We start from the raw sequence: 20,557 nt of genomic DNA on the forward strand, positions 1-20,557 counted from the left end.
TGGTGTATTCTATTCTATTCTATTCTTGAGTGGGTGTGTGCAGAATTGTTTGATTGAAGGTGTTACCTCAACTTCCCTCTGGTTTAGTTAGGTTTATAGAGGAATAACTCACAGAACTGAGCTGTGTGTGCCACTGCTTACCCTGCTGCACACTCCCATGTGTATTTGCTTTATTCATGGTGTTTATTCCTATTTGGAGCAAGCTGTGTGCTTTCTATCTCACCACTGAGCACATCCCTGAGCTGGATTTCATCCCTCTTTTTATCATCTCTTTTTATTTTTTTGGTAAATCAAAACATCTGCACTAAGTGATCACTTTTACTGTCGTGCTCTGAAGCCTCTCCAGCCAGTCGATATCTTGGGAGTATTGGAGGCATCTGGAACAGTGAATCATTTTCTGCAAGCAACCTCTGAAGAAACCATATAAAAAGTGATTTAGACATCTACGCTCTGCAAATGTTGCTCTTCAGACACAGCCAAAACATCACACTGACTATTGAAATGCCAAACTCATCGCTTTTTAGTGTGTTTCTTCTGAGTGCTGTTCTGCTCTCACTCTTCCTAGAAGGAAGTATGAGAGCATAAAACAACTGCTCAGTTCCAGAAACCCTTGTAGAGGCCAGCTTGTGGCAAGTCAGTGACTAAACCTTATCCTGTGAAAAAAAACCTCAGAAGTGTGTAAGGAGTAGCTGTAGCTAAAGAGTAGCTCCAAAGAGCTATGGACCCTGCTGGAGCGGGGTCCAGATGAGGCTATGAAGATGATGGCCTGGAGCACCTCTCCTGTGAGGACAGGCTGCGAGAGTTGAGGATGTGCAGCCTGGAGAAGGCAAGGCTCCAGGGAGACCTTAAAGTTGTATCTCAGTACGTGAACAGGACCTACTGGAAGGCTGGGGAGGGACTTTTTAGCAGGGCTTTTAGAGATAGGGTGAGGGGCAATGGTTTGAATCTGCAGTGGGGCAGACTTAAGTTGACATTAGAAAGAAGTTCTTTACAACGAGGCCAAGGCAGCACCCCGCAGGGCAAACGGAGCTTCCCCGCTCCTAGCACCCGTGGCTGCCTTCACAGCGGCTGCTGTCGGGGCCCCTGCACCGCCACATCTACCCCAGGAACGACCGGCTCGAAGGGCCGCTCCCCTCAGGGCCCAACACACCGCCGCACACAGAGCAGCAGCAGAAACCCTCCCTCCCTCGCCCGGCGGCTGGAGCCCCCACCCCACCCCGAGCAGCAGCGGCGTCCAATCCCCAACCCTCTGCGAGCCCTATAGCCAATGGAAGGACTTCGAGGCGGGGTGACTGGGAGGAGGGGGGGTGGGCTCTTAGTAGAAAGCAGCCAATTAGAATGAGAATGTCTCCCCACTGCTTGCTTGGATAGGCTGTGACACCGAACTGACATGAGTGGAGTACAATCAGAGGTGGGGAGGGCAGTGACCCGGCGCGGTGTTTGAATCGGCGTGGGGCGGGTCGGGACGGATCTGATCCGATGTGTTTTGTAGCGGCTGGAGCAGAGGCCTACATGTGCCGGTGCCTGCCATCTCCCGGTGGGGAGTACCTTGTGAGCCATGGACCTGAACAGGCGGATGCGGCAGAACAACAACCGCTTTGTGCTGACCATCAGCAGCATTTTGGAGCGGGTGAGTGCGGCGCTGGGCCGTTGGGTGAGGACTGTTGGCAGGGTCTGCGGGTCTGTGCTGCCATGCCTCCTGTCTGCCTCAGGAACGCGTGTCCCCTGCAGTTTCTGCCCTCTGGCCTGGCTCGTTCGGGCCTGGCCGCCTCTTTGTGTGCCTTTGTGTCCTTTTGTGCCCGCCTGCCCCTCTTCTCCTCGACCACCTTTAAGTCCTGATGTGTCCGTACAGACCCTTTGCTTTCTGTGCACTAATTCGCAGTAACTGGCGCTGAATTGTCGTTGCCGATTATTTACTCGTGGTGTCAGAGCGTCCTGTTCCTCCTAGCTGTCACTTGAGGCCACCCAGCGTTGCACAGGCTCGGCACGATTGTGCCTTGGCATGAGCAAGCTGGTGAAGAGCCACCTCCTCCAGTAACGTCCATAAAACTCTGATCTGTGATTGTCATTACCGAGTAAGTGCCTTACTTATAATTCCAAGTCATCTTTACAGTGCCCTTAACCCCAATTAGCTAGCATTAAACCAAATGTTTTCACTGAGACCACAGAATAAGCGAGAGACTTCCCCCCCGCCAAATCCTTACTTCAGAGCTATTTTGTGTCATCTCCATCCAGAGGTGTAAGGATTTCTTCAGGGATGTCACCTCTGCTGCTCAGGGGAATCTTGTGTGCCAATAGCTAGGTGTGAAGTCTGTTTCTAGAAGGTTTTTCCCATGAAGACATGGGAGATTGCTAAGTCATGGGCAGCCTGTGCTGCTTCCCGCTGCACAGGAGTTTAGAAGAAACTTACAGAACATTTTAAACCCTTCTGAAGCCCTTTTTTTCTCAGTGACAGGCTTATACCTTGAAGTGGAGTGACTTCTGTAGATGCTTGAAATATAAATACCTTCCTCAGGGATAAAGGTTTCCAGTTTGCTGGCTTCCACCTTCAGCCAAGCAAGCAACACACAGATAACTGCAGTTTTGTGTTGACCAGGATGTGAACAGAAACAATACATCAAATGCAAGTAATGAAACATTGCTTTCATCGTTTATTCTAACTCCTAATGGTCCTTTTTACTTAGTATAATCAACCTTTTGAAGATGACTTGCTCATTTCCATGGAAACCCTCACTTATGAGACAGCTGATGGTAAGAACTTCTTGAAGCTTTAATATTTGCATGCTGCATATTTAGACTCAGTAAAGCAGGCAGATGTTGGAAGTTATATAGCATCTAATTGCAACAGATACTGAATTGTAGGTGTGGTGTTTTGCATATAAACTTTGATACACACATGCAAGTTTAGATTGGATGTTAGGAACAGTTTCTCTCCTGCAGCAGTGGTCAGGCTTTGAAACAGGCTGTCCAGGGGGGTAATGGAGTCACCATCACTGGAGGAGTTCAAGATGTGTGGATGTGGCATATGGTTTAAAGACCATGGTGGTGTTAGGTTGATGGTTGGACTTGACGATCTTAGAGGTCTTTTCCAACCAAACAACTTTGTGATGCTATGAAAAGAGAGAGGAAGGCTGTAGCTAAATGAAGCTCAGTAATGTGAAGGGGCAAAAGGTAGCTGCCCAGATTTGATAATGGTTTTTATTAACTATGTAAGAAATTCTTCCTACATATTTGTGTTTGTTAGAATGATACTTGGTATAGGTAATGTAAAACAAAAATCTATGTTTCTGGGGATATAAACATAAAATACATAACATTGTGTTTTTTTTAGGACCAAAGCCATGGGGGCATGTGTCAACCAAGCAGCTTAAAGAATGGAAGGAGGAAGCATTTAAGGTATCTGGTAATGCAGTCCTACTCCACAGTCAAAATGTGGCAATAGTTATGGTTGAATCTATTGTGTATATAGGAGTACATTGTCATCTTGCTGTCTTCTGTGAAAAATTGGGGACAGATTGGCTCAGACCATCAGAAGAGATAGAATAAAATAGATAACTATTGGTTAGCACCTCTGGCAAACCTGGAAAAATCATTCATCCTGTCTTAAAATGCTGTCTGATGGGGATGTGTACTTTTGGATTACATTGCGGTATTGCCACAGAATGACAGCATGGTAGGGGTTGGAAAGGTCCTCTGGAGATGGAGTCCTGAAGATGGCCACAAAGGAACATGTCCCACTGGATCTGGAACACCTCCAGAGATGGAGACTCCATCTGCTATCTGGACAGTCTGTTCTGGTGCTCCAGCACCCTTAAATTAAAGAAGTTCCCTCTCATGTTTAGATGGAAATTCTGATGTTCAACTTTCTGCCTGGTACCCTATGACCCCTTGTCCTAGCACTGGGCACCACTGGAAAAAGATGGGTCCCATCCTCACCTGCTGGGTCCCATCCTCACCTGCTGGGTCCCATCCTCACGACACCCATTCTTTAAGTACTGATGAGATGCCCCCTCAGTCTGCTCTTTTCCACACTGAGCAGACCCAGTTCTCTCATTCTTGAGAAGTTACCATAACTGGAATCAGTTTATCTTGGTTCAGGTAATCAGCTTTTCCAAAGGGCTTACTGGTTTCATCTTTAGATTTATTTTTCATTCATTTTTGTGTGTAAAATACTGCTAGAATAATAAAAATACCTTAGCAACCTCAGCACTCATGGTGGCAGGCAAAACTCTAGTGATGTTGTGGCCATATAAGCTGTAAGGTTTTATTCTGAATCTTTGTTAGACAAGCAGTCACTTTCCTATTTCCTAAACTCCCTCATGAAATGCTCAGCAGCGAATTTCATCAAAATCCCAGGGTTTCTCCCAGTGACTCTTTAGAAGTTACCCTGCTCCTACTCTCTGTCTGAAAAGCTAAGTTTTGCCTTGGTGGCTAGGACAAGCTGCTCTGAACCCCACTGAGTGAGGGGATGAGGAGTGAAAATCACTTTTGGGAAACAATGTATTGAAGAGAGATAGAAAAGGGCCTGAATTTCCTGCTCCTCTAGCACTTCTTGTCATACATTTATTCATAGAATGGTTTGAGTTGGAAGGGCCCTTGGAGATCATAACTTTACAGACTAAATCCACTGAGGACTGGAATTCTGCCTTAGCCTCTCATGTGGGTCAAAGCAGCTGTAAGTTATGTCCTTGCAGTGATTTTTAGCAGCAATAGAGTATTTTTTACCATTTATTTGTGGCTTTCCTGAGCAGGTGACAGGAAACCTAAAGGAAACTGAATAGTTACTTAGGAAGTGCCAAACTGTGACACACCAAAGCAAATAAAGGCATTCATGAAAGTAACTTTACTATTCTAAGGCTAACTTTGCGGTTCTGAAATTCTTCTGATGATTTCATTTTCCTCTTTCCCATGGCAGTGTAAAAGAAGAATTCCCAGGAATGCAGGTAAAGTGCTTTAAGAAAAATAAGTGCTGTAGATTATCTTACTGAAAGAGTCTTGGTTGCATCCTAGGCTTATGCCAAGCTCTTGAGGCTGCTTACTTTTTTGTGGTTTATTTTTAGGGGGAACCACTCCAAAACCCCATATAAGAACAACAGTAACAATAATAATGAATATATAACATATTCTTTTCCAGAAGAGACTGGATGGGGCACTTGGTGCCATGGTTTAGTTGATCAGATGGTGTTGGGTGATAGGTTGGACTGGATGATCTCAAAGGTCTTTTCCAACCTGGTTAATTCTATTCTACAGCAATTATGGAAAGCCTCCTTGCCTAAAGTTGTTGAAAAGCTGCAATAGAGTTTTGGGGCTCTACCCTCAGGCTTCAGCAGTAGGCTTTTTCATATCCTTTTCAACATTTGCCAAGTAAAACCTACAGAAAATTTGCACTTGTCTTCCTTTTCCACAAGTGATGCCACCTGATAAAATGGGGAAGTTTTCTGTGGTGCTTTATGGGTTAAGAAGACCACCTGTAACATAGTAGATCCCTGATCAGAGTTCATCTGCTCTATGTTCTATCTGCTCTACTTCTAGAACATATTGTAGTCAGTTCTTTGGTTTAGCCCTTTGCATGTTCTCCACCTGTTTAATTTTACTTCAAAAACAGTAAGTATACAAATGAAGAATTAATGACTGAGAAGAGGAGGCTCAGGGGAGACCTTATTGCTGTCTACAACTACCTGAAGGGAGATTGTAGCCATGTGAGGGTTGGTCTCTTCTCCCAGGCACCCAGCACCAGAACAAGAGGACACAGTCTCAAGCTGTGCCAGGGGAGGCTTAGGCTGGATGTTAGGAAGAAGTTCTTCAAAGAAAGAGAGATTGGCCATTGGAATGTGCTGCCCAGGGAGGTGGTGGAGTCACCATCACTGGAGGTGTTTAGGAAGAGACTGGATGGGGCACTTGGTGTCATGGTTTAGTTGATTAGATGGTGTTGGGTGATAGGTTGGACTTGATGATCTCAAAGGTCTCTTCCAACCTGGTTTATTCTATTGTATTGATCTGTAACCTATCAAAACTATTTATTTTTTTCCCTCTCCCATGCATGCTCAGAAGTGTCAAAGCAAGAGAGCAGTGATTTTGAGGATGGACATTCAACAGTACATCAGGTATGGATACCTGTATAAAACCATTCTGAAAGTGTGATGTCAGATGCTGGGTTAGAAAATGCTCCTTATCCATAGAAGTTAGCTATTGATGCCACTAGCAAGACTATTACAAGATAAAGAAAAGAAAAAAAAGGAAAGATTATATACAGAAGGTTTGAAGGTGGCCAAGAAGGCCAACGGCATCCTGGCCTGCATCAGGAATAGTGTGGCCAGCAGGAGCAGGGAAGTCATTGTGCCCCTGTACTCAGCACTGCTCAGCCCACACCTTGAGTCCTGTGTCCAGCTGTGGGCTCCTCAGTTTAGGAAAGATGTTGAGTTGCTGAAAGGTGTCCAGAGAAGGGCAATGAAGCTGGGGAGGGGTTTGGAGCACAGCCCTGTGAGGAGAGGCTGAGGGAGCTGGGGTTGCTTAGCCTGGAGAAAAGGAGGCTCAGAGGAGACCTTGTTGCTGTCCACAGCTACCTGAAGGGAGGTTGCAGCCAGGTGGGGATTGGTCTCTTCTCCCAGGCAACCAGCACCAGAACAAGAGGACATAGTCTCAAGCTGTGCCAGGGGAGGTTTAGGCTGGAGGTTAGGAAGAAGTTCTTCATAGAAAGAGAGATTGGCCATTGGAATGTGCTGCCCAGGGAGGTGGTGGAGTCACCATCACTGCAGGTGTTTAAGAAGAGCCTGAATAAGGCACTCAGTGCTATGATTTAATTGATTAGATGGTGTTGGGTGATAGGTTGGACTTGAGGATCTCAAAAGTCTTTTCCAACCTGGTTAATTCTGTATTCTGTAAGTAGGAAATTAAGGATTGATTAAAGTAGGCAGATCAGAATCTTTCCTTATACACTGGAAGACAATCTCCAGGACATACTGATAAAGATTTGCTGATTAGAATTCATCTGTCAACTGCTTTTTTTTGGCTCTTGCTGTATAATAGCCTCTCCTTGCATTATTAGTCTGAATATAGAAGGGCTGGGAAGTAAATGGTCTTCTCCAGTGAGCTGTGAGACGCCCATCAAGGCAAATTTGTGTACTGCTGTGTTAATCATGATGGTGTCATGTGGTTATTGGGTATGGAGGATGACTGGTTTAATTTCACCATCCCAAAAAACACCTGAGCAAGTAATGAAACCAGACAGTTCTACCAAATAGTTAATATGGCTGATGCTGCCAGATCTTAACATTCCTTTCCTGTGCTTTTAAGGAATCTCCTGAGGTCTCTGCGATGGAAACATCTGACCTAGGTGGGGTTTTCATGTGGTTTTGGTCTGCCTTTTGTTTGCTTCTTTGTTTGCCTGAACTTTTTGAAAAGAAATTGCAAATAACTTGTTCCTAGTTCCTCACTGTTCCATTTAATGTGTCTTCTATTCCTGTTCTCTACTTTCTGAAAGGCTCTAACAAGAGGCTGAGGTACTGGTAGCTCTGTGCAATAAATCTTGGTGGGATCGCTTATATGTTGCGAAGGCAATGTAGAATATGGTCACTTTTAGTAAAGAGAGAGAGAGGAGCAGTGAAGGCCAAAGCTTGTAAGTGACACTGTTTTTATTCAGTTACCAAAAAATGCATCATTTTATAGTGGCCTAGCAGGGATACTGCATTGAGCATCCCCTCACAGGGGTACTGCATTCAGCTGCAGCAGCAAGCCTTCAACAGTGCTTGTAACAGCTTCAGCGTCAGTCTTTGACTCGTCTGAGAACTTTGGGGTCTTTTTGTCCTTGTATTCTGAATTATTTGATTGTTTGTTTGTTTGTTTGGACCTTGTATTCCTAAAGAATTGAAGTGGGAGGGAGATTGTTTTGTTGCCCTCAAGTAATTTAGGAACCTACTTGATAGGGTGCTAGGTTGCATGGTTTAGTTGGTTGGGTGGTGTTGGATGATAGGTTGGACACGATCTTGAAGGTCTCTTCCAACCTGGTTTATTCTATTCTATCCTATTCTATTCTATTCATGTTGATTTATGAACCATAACTCAATGGGACTGGCAAGGTACTAAAGATAGACAGTTTGGGTGTAGAAAAGCTTCTCTAAAATCAGATGTTTCTGGTTTTGGTTCAACCAAATTTGACTTCATGGTTGTCTTCAAATTGCAGATGAAGAAAATGATACCAGTATGGCTGTTGTGAGCAGCAAGAATGAAGCCACTTTCTCCCAGGTAAAAGATTTCTGGTGTCTAATATGGATTAATTTTGTGTTTAACAGAAATCTTTGAACTATTTGAATGGCTTACATGCCCCTGATGAGTTGATACAGCCAGAAGAAGACTATAGTCTGCATCTTAATGCACATTTTAGGAAGCATAGCAAATGAGAGACTTTAACTAACAACAGAGTTCAGAGGGTTGTGATTAGTGGCACACAAGAGTCCAGCTGCAGGCCTGTGGCCAGTGGTGTTCCCCAGGGATCAGTACTGGCTTCAGTTTTGTTCAATATCATCAGTGACCTGAGTGAGGGGACAGTGTGAACCCTCATCCAGATTCATGATGATACCAAACTGGGAGACCTGGCTCATATACCAGAGGCTGTTTTGCCATTCAGAGAGATCTGGGCAAAGGGGAAACTTGTGACAAACAAGTACAGAGTCCTGCATCTGGGGAGGTACAACACCAGGTACCAGTATGGGTTAGGGGTTGAGCTGCTGGAATGCAGCTCCATGCAGAAAGACCTTGGAGTCCTAGTGGGCAATGTTATCTGTGGGACAGCAATGTGGCCTGGTGGCTAAGAAGGCCAACGGCACCCTGGGGTACATTAAGAAAAGTGTGTCCAGCTGGTCAAGGGAGGTTCTCCTTCCCCTCTACTCTGCCCTGGTGAGACCACATCTGGAATACTGTGTCCAGTTCTGGGCTCCTCAGTTCAAGACAGATGGATATCTACTGGAGAGTGTCCAACAGAGAGCTACAAGGCTGATGAAGGGACTGGAAAATCTCTGCTGTGAGACCTGGGGCTCTTTAGTCTTGAGAAGAGAAGGCTGAGAGGGGATCTGGTCAAAGTATGTAAGTTGTGCCAGGAGGGTTTTAGGTTGGACATAAGGAACAATTTCTTCCACAAAAGGATTGTCAAGCCCTGGGCCAGGCTGCCCAAGGCAGTGGTAGAGCCTTCGACCCTAGAGGGGTTGAAAAGTTGTGGAGATGTGGTGCTGAGGGACATTGTGTACCAGTGACCTGGCAGTGCTGGGTTAATGGTTGAACTTGATGATCTTAAAGGTCTTCTCCAAGCAATTCTGTGATTCCCAACAGAAATTGGAATCCTGATAGTCCTCCTGCTCATTGATGTAGGAAAGCCAAACACCCACTTGGTGCATGCAGCCATTCTAATCCTATGCTCTGCTTGCTCAGATACAATTAAGACAAATTTAATTTGCTTTCCTTATTTGTTTAGTGTGTTGCTAGGCATTGTCATGTCTCTGACAGCACCTAGCACAAGCTGCTTCAGAAAGTGAACTTCAGTAATGAAGAACACTTGCAGTTTATCACACTTAGATTGTTTACATAGAGGCATGGTACAGGGAAGGCCTTAACTTAGGAATTCCTGGGATGTTAATAGTGAAGATTTGCAGGTCTAATTTTCCTGGCTTGGGAACCTGACAGAGAGATTTGAGTGATTGATTTTTAAATCAGTGAGCCTTCTGAGGCAGTGTGTGCTTTTCCCCTGCATCCATAAACTACCTAGACATCTCTTTTCATGTCTTCATGTACAGTTCTTGGGATTTGATGTGTTTTTTTTACTCAGTATATCCATTAAAACCAGGTTTCCTGTACAGATTTAGGATTCTATTTCATTTTTTTTTTAACTGAGTATATCCACTAAAAATATGTTTCTTGTACAGATTTGGGATTGTATTGTATTTTTTCACTCAGTATATCCCTTAAAAGTAGGTTTCCTGTACACATTTGGGATTGTATTTTGGTTTTCTACTCAGTATCTCCATTAAAACTCAGTTTCCTGTACAGATTTGGGATTCTATTTTATTTTCTTATTCAATATATCCATTAAAAATAGCTTTCTTGTATAGATTTGGGATTGTGTTGTATTTTTTTCACTCAGTATATCCATGAAAAATAGGTTTCCTGTACAGATTGGGGGTTATATTTAATTCTTTTACTCAGTATACCCATCAAAACTAGGTTTCTGCAGGCTGGAGAGCTCCCAAACAGAGAGGGACCTGGGGGTGCTGATTGACAGCCACCTAAACATGAGCCAGCAGTGTGCCCAGGTGGCCAAGAGGGCCAATGGCATCCTGGCCTGCATTAGGAGTAGTGTGGTCAGCAGGAGCAGGGAGGTCATTGTGCCCCTGGACTCTGCATTGGTTAGGCCACACCTTGTGGCCACCTCCTGTGTCCAGTTCTGGGCCCCTCAGTTTAGGAAGGACATTGAGACACTTGAACGTGTCCAGAGAAGGGCAACGAGGCTGGGGAGAGGCCTTGAGCACAGCCCTGTGAGGAGAGGCTGAGGGAGCTGGGGTTGCTTAGCCTGGAGAAGAGGAGGCTCAGGGGAGACCTCATTGCCCTCTACAACTACCTGAAAGGTAATTGTAGACAGGAAAGGGTTGGTCTCTTCTCCCAGGCAACCAGCACCAGAACAAGGGGACACAGTCTCAAGCTGTGCCAGGGGAGGTTTAGACTCGAGGTGAGGAGAAAGTTCTTCACCGAGCGAGTCATTCGTCATTGGAATGTGCTGCCCAGGGAGGTGGTGGAGTCACCGTCCCTGGAGGTGTTCAAGAGGAGATTGGATGTGGTCTAGTCATGAGGTCTGTGGTGACAGGTTGGACTCGATGATCCTTGAGGTCTCTTCCAACCTTGGTGATACTGTGATACATCCTTATCTGAATAATACTAATTCAAACCAAATCCAAGTAATATGTTTGAGTTCATCAGTGTCAAGAACTTCTGTGTTTTAATCTTTATGTGTGGTGTTTTGTTTCTCTTCTAAGCATCTGTTTGGACATGATGGGAAAATTCCAGAGCTAGTCAAAGTGGATCCAATAGTGCAAGATTATGGCAGAAGAATTCCGGAGTGGATGACGGTACCTTTATCTTCTTCTGTCAGAAGTTGCTAGCTGATTAATCAGAGGGGTTTGTGTTGATAGGATGAGGGGCAATGGTTTGGAACTGGAGCAGGGTGGATTTAGGTTGGACGTTCAGAGGAAGCTCATCACAATGAGAGTGGTGAAACACTGGAACAGGCTGTCCAGGGATGTGGTTGAGGCCCCATCCCTGGAGACATTCATGATCAGACAGTGTGGCCCTGGGCAGCCTGGTCAGTTGGAGGTGTCCTTGCTGACGGCAGGGGGGTTGGACAAGATGACCTTTGAGGGTCCCTTCCAACCCAATGCCATCTGTGAAATAAGGTTTAGATGTTACCTTTAACATGCAAAAACTTGGCATACTGGACTGTGTGTCTTGACTTTTATTTCCCTCTGTTTTTCAGGTAGCACCTCAAGCTTCGTCAATAGATCTTCCTTTGGCTTTGCCAGGACAAGAACTGAGTGGTACAATTAAACCTGTTGAGTGTTGGTCAGATATGTTAGCTAGAAAATGTGGATTTTATTCATTTTAATAGAACTAAACATTTAATTTATTGAAAACAGATGCAGTCCTTATCCAACAGAAAAGCTCTGCAGGTTGGATTCTTGATGAGAAGTTAGACATGAGTTGGGTAGCAGCAAATTGTTTAGCCTGGAGAATAGGAGGCTCAGGGGAGACCTTCTTGCTCTCTACAACTACCTGAAGGGAGGTTGTAGCCAGGTGGGGGTTGATCTCTTCTCACAGGCAACCAGCACCAGAACAAGAGGACACAGTCTCAAGCTGTGCCAGGGGAGGCTTAGGCTGGATGTTAGGAAGAAGTTCTTCAAAGAAAGAGAGATTGGCCATTGGGATGTGCTGCCCAGGGAGGCGGTGGAGTCACCATCACTGGAGGTGTTTAGGAAGAGCCTGGATAAGGCACTTGGTGCCATGGTTTAGTTGATTAGATGGTGTTGGGTGATAGGTTGGACTTGAGGATCTCAAAGGTCTCTTCCAACCTGGTTAATTCTATTCTATTCTTTTGTCTGGTTTATGGTTGGGTTTTGAGGTGGGGTGGGGTTTTTTTGGCTTGTTTGTTGGTTTTTCTCCAATTCTTTTTCTCTTTAACTAGACAAGCAGGCTGCTGTTTGCAGAAGGGAAGAGCTGTCAGATGAATGCTCCTCTTCAAGATCACTAGAGTTACAGCTTTCTAGTATCCCCTTTTCACCAAATGCAATAACCATACGCAGGCATCCACCTTATCCAGAGCTGCACACCTCCTGTGACAGCAGCTTAGAAGAGGAGCAGTCTGGAGCTGAGGAAGGCTCCTGGAGCAACCTCACTCTCGCAGACCTGTATCCAGTGATGGTGGAGATCATCAAAAGGCGCATGACAAAGCACTCTCTGAAGAAACAGCTGAAATACATGTTTGGACACTTAAGATGCAGAAGATGGCGCTCTAGAACGTCAAGGCTCAACATCACTGTAGACAAGAGAGGGTTCAGACCTTTGAGAACGAAGCAAGCCCTGCCTAGCATATGCAGCAGTAGAAGAGAAGACATCCAGAATAAAACTTTTGAATGTGAGGACAGAGAACTTCCTGATGGCAACTGTTCCATTAATGACTCCTCTGCTCTGGTCCCTTATTCTTGTAGTGCTACAGATGGAAACGAAGTGAACTACTGTGACTCAAGTTTGGAACAGCATTTGGTATTTGGAAAAGGCCAAAATGCCTCCAAAGAGCCTCTTGATAATATTGTTAGAATGGGAGAGACCTTTCTAGTTGAAGATAAGCTGCAGACTGCCTCACTAGAGGATTCAAAATGCAAACAAAGTGAAAACTTGGCTTACAAAGGTTCCTCAGAAGGCAGTTTTGTAGCATCTGCTGCCAGTTCAGGGTCAGCAGAGGTGCATTTGGTGAGCAAGAGTAACACTCAGCCTGCCTTGCCTTGTGAGGATACCTCAGAGCTGTGTCCATCCCCTGACATTTCCTATGGCGATCGTAACACTTCTGCACGTCTCATGAACTGTGATCTCGCAAGAGCATCAAACACTTTGCTTGTACATCCCAGAACAGCCACTCCTGAAAGAAACAGTTCTTTCCAGCGCAGGAACTCCTTTTCCTCACTGCCTCTGAAGCAGAGACTCTCAGAGACTGCCCAGAAATATGAAGATGCATTTGAAAAGCTCTACAGTGAACTGTCTTCCAAAGAAAACCCAAAACTTTTGGCCTTGATGAGACCTCATTCGGATTCACAGAACCCTGAAGAGAAAGGGAGATTGGTGAAGAGCAATTTCAGTGTTTCTGTGAAGTCTGACACAGAGTTTGATAGAGCATTTGACAGGGTCTATGAGCAGCTGTGTGGTGGCCCTACCCCAAAACTGCCTGGGCTGCAGACAGCTTTGGCTTACAGGAGATGCGAAGGAATACCGATGTCTGAAACTGTAAATGCTCTTGTTAACTCCCCTGTTCGAGCTTCATCTCAGCTCCTTGGAGTTAAAAGGCAAGGGAACTTTCAGTCTTACCATTGCTCAACAGTAAAGCGACAGAGAGATGTACCAGAAAGTTCTTGGCCTTCCCCAAAACGCCAGCAGGCTTCTCAGGGAAGAAACATTCATATGAGAACAGTTGGCGTGGACTTTTTGAGCCCCCACAACAGCAGCAGCCCCAGCTTTTCCGCCAGTCCCACCGGTCAGAGCCAGGTACTTGACCTTGCTGCTTGATCAGCAGGGTGGTTTTACACCTTTGGTGGTTTGGGTGGTTTTATTTGCTGAGATCTCGGTTCTGTCAGGTCTCTTAATCAATCGAGTGGAGGCAGTGGTGGCAGGGGTCTGTCCCTCCACCTGGGGGGGCCTGATGGTTCCTCCTCTCTGCTTTGCCAGCCCTGTTGCCTGAGGAAGTGTTGGCTCCACCAGCTACTCTATTTTGTGAGCTCAAGTAGCCAAGAAGTGGCCAGCATCCTGACAGAGGTCAGCAATAGTGTGGACAGCAATAGTGTGAGAACAGGGCAGTGATTGTCCCTCTGTAGTCAGCACTGCCTTGGATGCAATTGGTTCAGGGTTGGGCCCCTCACTAGAGGAAGGACATTGCTGGAGCATGTCCAGAGAAGGGCAACAAAGCTGCTGAAGGGTCTGAAGAATAGGTCTGGTGAGCAGCTGAGGGAACTGGGGTTGTCTAGTCTGGAGAAGAGGAGGTGAAGGGGAGACCTGGCTCTCTGCAGCTCCCTGAAAGGAGCTGGGAGTGAGGTGGGTATCACAGAATCCCAGATAACAACTGACAGGACAAGAGGAAATGGCCTCAAGCTGCACCAAGGGAGGTTTGGGTTGGACATTAGAAGAAACTTCTTGACTGAAAGGGTTCTCAAACAGTTGGAACAGGCTGCAGAGGGGCGTGGTAGAATCCCCATCCCTGGAGGTGTTCAAAAGCCATGGCGATGTGGTGCTGAGAGATGTGATTTAGCACCAGACTTGGTAGAGAATGGTTGTACTTGATGATCTTAAATGCCTTTTCCAACCAAACCAATTCCATGGCTCGATGTCAGGAAGCTCACTGTTTTCAATAACCTTCCAAGTGGTTTTAGAGTGCTTAGTAAAGGATTTTGTCACATTTTAATAGGCTGTGTCACTGGTCCAACTCATTTCAAGTAGTGCACCTTGTAATTAAGGTGCTGCCTTTCTGAAATTCTGACTTTTTAATCATCCTGTAGGTGGACAAGGCAAACAAGTTAAGCTTTACTGAGATCCACTTGAATCATTTGACTCATTGATTTAACTATTAACTCAGGCCCTTGGTTTGCAGAATCATAGACTGACTGGTTTGGGTTAGAAGGAGCTTTTAAAGATCATCTAGTTCCAACTCCCTTGCCACAGGCAAGGGCACTTCCCACCTCCAGGTTGCTCAAGGCCCCATCCAAGCTGGCCAGTGATTCCTCCTGTGGCAAGCTGTGAAGTGATACATCATTTTTTTCTGTCAATGTCATCTGTTGATGCTTTCTTTTCAGCACTCTGGATTTCAGGCTTCTACAGATAAAATTTTTCTTTGTCTTCCTGGTACTTACCTGCAAGGTTAGTTTCAGAGACTTTATGAGTTATTGCTTTAGCAATCTTCTAAGGATAAATCTGCAGATCTCAACAGACCACTGTCTAGGTGACAGCTCTTCTTCCTCAGTAATAATTTGGTATATTTAAGTGTTCCTTTAATTTATGCATAATTGCTTTCCTGAATTGCATGTACTAATTAAGCTACTTAAGCTGCCTTTCTTTCCTTTAAATAATTAGGAATTTTCCTACTGAAGTGTTGCCTCTCATCTATAGGTTTTCTCTTTCTTTGTTTTAAGTTTGCTCTTGCTGTTCTTCTCTGTATTTAAATGTTCAGCAGGAATCCATAGTTTGCTAATCCTGCACTTCAATAAACAAAAGCTTTTGTTGGGATCCTTCAGCTTCCTATAAACCTGCAGTTAAGTTGTATAGCTACTGTGACTTGGAATCATAGAATGGTTTGGGTTAGAGGGGACCTTAGAGATCATCTAGTTCCAAACCCCATGAAATGGGCAGGGACCCCTTCCACTAGACCAGGTTGCTGAAGGCCTCATCCAGCCTGGCACTGAGCAACCTCCAGGAAGAGGGCATCCACATCCTTCCTGGGCAACCTGTTCTAGTGTCTCACCACCCTCATAGTGAAGAAACAGCCTGACTTGCTTAGCTGACTTGGATTCATGATCAGGATAAAAAGGCTTTTGCCAGTTCAAGACAGTAGAATTTTCTTTAAAAAAACCAAAGAAACCTCAAACCAAACTAAATTAGTTTCAGATTTGAGATGTTAATCTTTCAATTTCATTCTAAAAATCTGATTTTTAAAGCATGTTTTGGAGTAAAAGTCCTAATTGACCTTTAAAAGGCAGCTGAAGTCCAATTCAGGAAACTCTTTATCTTTTGTAGACTGCTTCCTTCCAGGACCCAGTATTGTTGGGGGGGTTCTTTGCTTGGTTTTTATGCTAAGCAACATCACCAGTTTTATTTTCCCTTTCTTTTCTTTTATGAGGATAACTAACAGATAAATACTGAAGAAGATGACTTGAAACACTTTGAGTCCTGTGTCTAGTTCTGGGCCCCTCAATTTAAGAAGGACATCGAGACACTTAAACATGTCCAGAGAAGGGCAACAAGGCTGGGGAGAGGCCTCGAGCACAACCCCTGTGAGGAGAGGCTGAGGGAGCTGGGGTGGTTTAGCCTGGAGAATAGGAGGCTCAGGGGAGACCTCATTGCTCTCTACAACTACCTGAAGGGAGGCTGTAGCCAGGAGGGGGTTGGTCTCTTCTCCCAGGCAAGCAGAGCAAGAAGACACAGCCTCAAGCTGTGCCAGGAGAAGTTTAGACTGGAGGTGAGGAGAAAGTTCTTCATAGAAAGAGTAATTGGCTGTTGGAATGTGCTGCCCAGGGAGGTGGTGGAGTCACTGTGCCTGGAGGTGTTCAAGAGGGGATTGGATGTGGCACATGAAGCAATGGTTTAGTAGTCATGAGGTGTTGGGTGATAGGTTGGACTCTGTGATCTCTGAGGTCTTTTCCCACCTTGCTGATTCTATGATTCTGTTTTGGAGAAACCTAGCTTACACTTCCATATGTTCAGTGTATAACACGTGTTTGAACTAAGTTTTGCCATAAATGAGGTGAATTGCAGAAGGAAATTCCCTCACTGAAGTATGCCAGTGAAATATTGCTGATATTAAGAGGCTAATATGTTAACAACAACATAATGTTGTGTCCAAGCTGCTCAGCATTGTTCCTACCCTTTTCTTACTCTTTTTGTTGCTGTGGTTTGGTTTGTTTTGCTTTTGTCACCAGAGTCTGGGATTTCAGGTGCCCACTCTACTTGGCTTAAGGGCAAAGAAGTATTAGCAATTGTCCCAAAAGTGAGGAAGAGGCTCACTGAAGGTAAGTGCCTGATCAGAACAGAAAGGTCACAAGAAATAACTATTAAAGGTATGGAGGGTGTTGCTTACATGTATGCTTCTAGGATAAAACCAGCATGGAGGTTTGGGAGAGCTCAAGGTAATCCAACTTGCAGATCTGAAGAGTGTAACCAGCAGGGCAAGGGAAGTTCTCCTGCCCCTCTGCTCTGCCCTGCTCTGGAGTATTGTGTCCAGTTCTGGGCTCCCCAGTTCAAGAGGGACAGGAAGCTGCTGGAGAGAGTCCAACAGACACCATGAGGATGATGAAAGGACTGGAACATGTCTGATGAGGAAAGGCTGAGAGGCCTGGGGCTGTTTAGCCTGGAGAAGAGAAGGCTGAGAGTGGATCTGCCATTCTGTTAGACTTGGCAGATTAAACCAAAAGAGATTAAAGGAGATGCTAACAAGTGATGCCATTTATTCAGCAATATGCAAAGAAAGAATTCTATTCTCACTTGTATCTTTTAACTTTTAGCTCTTTGTGAGCTCAAAGGTTCAAAGAGTGCATCTCAAAGTTTGATATTTCATAGAAACATTTAGGTTGGAAAAGAACTTCAAGATCATTGAGTCCAGGTGGGAGCTGGCCTCTTCTCCCCAGTATCAGGTGATACAATGAGAAGAAATGGCCTCAAGCTGTGCCAGAGGAGGGTTAGGTTGGGTATTAGTAAAACTTTCTGTCCTGAAAGAGTGGTGAGGCATTGGAACAGGCTGTCCAGGGGAGGTGGTGGATTGACTATCCCTAGAGGTGCTCAAGAAGCATGTGCACATAGCACTGTGGAACATGGTTTAATGGCCATGGTGGTGTTAGGTTGATGGTTGGGCTCGATGGTCTTGGAGGCCTTTTTCCCAGCCAAACAATTCTATGGTTTCCCCTGCTCTATCAGGTCCACCACTAAGCCATATCCCCAAGCACTAGACCTACACATCCTCCAGGGATATGTCTCAGTAATGCTAGTAAACTATTTAAACATTGGAATGAGAGAGGATGGAAAGGTTGCTCTCCAGGGAAGTTTGTTCTCCCGGGAATGCGGGCAAGGAGCCTTGCTGCTGTTCACAGCCCAGGTGTTCAGATACCTTGCCTTGGTGGTTTAAGTTTCACAGAATCACAGGTCACCGAGTTTCATTCTGTTGTTCCTTGGCATTTCAGCAAGCCTAGGTTTGTGTGATTTAACTTTGTCTAAACAAATCTTTTCCGTAGAGTATCCAGAAAAGTAATCTACCTGGATGGAGAAGACCAAAAGCCTGGCAAACCTTTGGACAACCTCCTGGTCAAAACTCACTGAGGAGCACTCATGAGCTGCCTCTAATACAAATCCTCAAGAACTGGCCCATCCTTTCTAGCAGGGCATTCCTTTGTGAGATATGGCAGGCAATGTGGCTTCCTTTCCTGAGTCTTTGTACTTAACAGTGTTTATAATCACAGAGAGTTCTCTCTATTATCTCTTTCTAAGCTTTCATCCTTTCAGTACTAAGTAACAAGCCCTTCTGTTGGATTCCTGCCTTTTCACACTTCATAGATGTACTTCTACTAAAAGAGACGGGGGGGGGGGGGGGGGAAAACCCTCAGGGCTGCCTGATCCAAATGTAGGATTATTGTCATATGCCTCATTGTGTCATTTTTAAGTGCAGTTTTCCAACTGATTCCCTGAAGTTGATTGTTCAATAAAATTTTACAGTTTTTAGTGGATTTGCTCTATCTGTATCTAAGATAATGCTATCTGCAAAAAAAACCCCAAAAGATTCTTTAGAACAGATATATCTAAGAGAGTTCTATCTGCAAATCAGTTTGTGTCCTAAATAAAAGCCTGGTTTGAACACCTGCTGGCTTTCAATGCTTTGTTTCAGTTCTGCGAGTTCTCAGGGGTCTGCATTCATACAGGAAATCCATGAGACTGATGCCTCAGAGTCCCACATCTGTTCATTGCTGTGGGTTTTTTCCTTGGTAAGGAGGTGGTTTTGGCAAGGAGTGTTGTCAAATGCAGTCAGTTTCATCAGCATTGCCCTTTCTCAGCTGTTGGGAGCTCCAGAGAAAACAACAGATAGCTTTTCCTTTGGCTTTATTTTGTTTCTGGGCACACAGGGATTCCTAGATTCGCAGGGTGGTTGGGGTTGGAAAGGATTTGTATGTTTTTGGTTATTTTATGTGTCCACCCAGACATGTTACAGTATCACCAAGGTTGGAAGAGACCTCAAAGATCATCAACCTGTCACCACAGACCTCATGATGACTAGACCATGGCACCAAGTGCCATGTCCAGTCCCCTCTTGTTCCTGTGTGATGTACTCTAGGTGATCCTGCTGTGGCAGGGCTGTTGGACTAGATGATCTCTTCCAATCCCTAAAGTTCTGTGATTCTATACCTCATCACTAGTATGTTTCCTTCAACTACATTTTGTCTTTATGGCTCATTTTCCTTCCTGCTTCAGACATGGATGAACTGTAGGGGATATGTTTCACAAGCTACCTTCCCCTTGGATTGGTTGAGGTAATTATTTCCCAGTATTTCTTGATACACCAGAGATGTAGATAGTCAGAGATGATTATTGATGTTTCTGTTCTCAAAGTAAACTGGATTTGGGGGTTGGATAAGTTTCTGACTCTAGATAAGACTCCTACACCACAAGCTGAATGCAGGCAAGAGGGTAAGCCTATTTAAACAAGACAGCAAAAGTTTGTTATCTCAATGGAAATTAGAAGAAGGTTAGGAGGTAGTCCTTGGAAAGCCTTAGGTAGTTGGAAGATGATTTCATCCCAGTGCCACTTTTTTGGTGTTAGCAGCAGGAAACAAAAACCAAAGTGAAACTTACACAATTATGGCCAAGTTGAATGAGGCTTGGACCAACCTGGTCTAGTGGAGGGTGTCCCTGCTCCCAGCAGAGGGGTTGGAACTAGATGATATTAAAGATCCCTTCCACCCCAAAAGTTTCCTTCTATCAGTTTGAATATTCACTCTTCATTTGTCCCACCTCTGGATGAGTATTTCTGCTTCTGCTTTTAGAAGAGGTGTTGGCTCCTTGAGCTCTGGGGTTTTTGTTTGCTTCATTTCTCATAGCTGCTTTTCAGATGCATGTGCACATGAGGTCAGGTTGGATGGGGCCCTGAGCAAACTGGTCCTAGTGGAAGGTGTCCCTGCCAATGCCAGGGGGGTTGGAACTAGATGATCTTTAAGGTCCCTTCCAACCCAAACCATTCTATGAATCTGGGGAAACCAACAGCTCCTATGTGTGCCAAAGGGTTGGTAACAATGGCAGTGTAAAACTCAAGAGGAATATAAACAACCCATAGACCACCAGAAGGAAAAATCCTCCCTAGGAGACCATTTGCTCATTTTTGTGGCCTCTTAAATCTGGCTGGATACAACATGACATTAGTAGAAGGTGTGAGATGTAGGCTGGTTTGGCTCAGAGGACAAAATGAAAGCTTTGGAAGGATGCTGTTAAGGCAAACTGGTAAATTAGCTACCAATTAGCTTTAGATTTATTTTGTGATTACCATGGTAGAAAGTACACAGTGCTGAACAGCAGA

The 20,557-nt window shown here is 44.9% G+C and overlaps 1 protein-coding gene across 1 annotated transcript; it reads left to right on the top strand.

The window, feature by feature from the left end:
• The first annotated feature begins 1,514 nt into the window (after window positions 1–1,514).
• On the top strand, window positions 1,515–18,315 carry HJURP (Holliday junction recognition protein). Its single transcript, XM_054163894.1, has 9 exons — window positions 1,515–1,630; window positions 2,685–2,751; window positions 3,332–3,403; window positions 8,180–8,241; window positions 11,016–11,108; window positions 11,513–11,594; window positions 12,218–13,788; window positions 17,098–17,132; window positions 18,231–18,315. The coding sequence occupies exons 1-9, from the start codon at window positions 1,559–1,561 to the stop codon at window positions 18,313–18,315; spliced, it is 2,139 nt and encodes a 712-aa protein (XP_054019869.1). The 5' UTR covers window positions 1,515–1,558.
• The last annotated feature ends 2,242 nt before the right edge of the window (window positions 18,316–20,557 follow it).

This window comes from Dryobates pubescens, chromosome 8 (genome assembly GCF_014839835.1).
Source record: "Dryobates pubescens isolate bDryPub1 chromosome 8, bDryPub1.pri, whole genome shotgun sequence".
Taxonomy (NCBI): Eukaryota; Metazoa; Chordata; class Aves; order Piciformes; family Picidae; genus Dryobates; species Dryobates pubescens.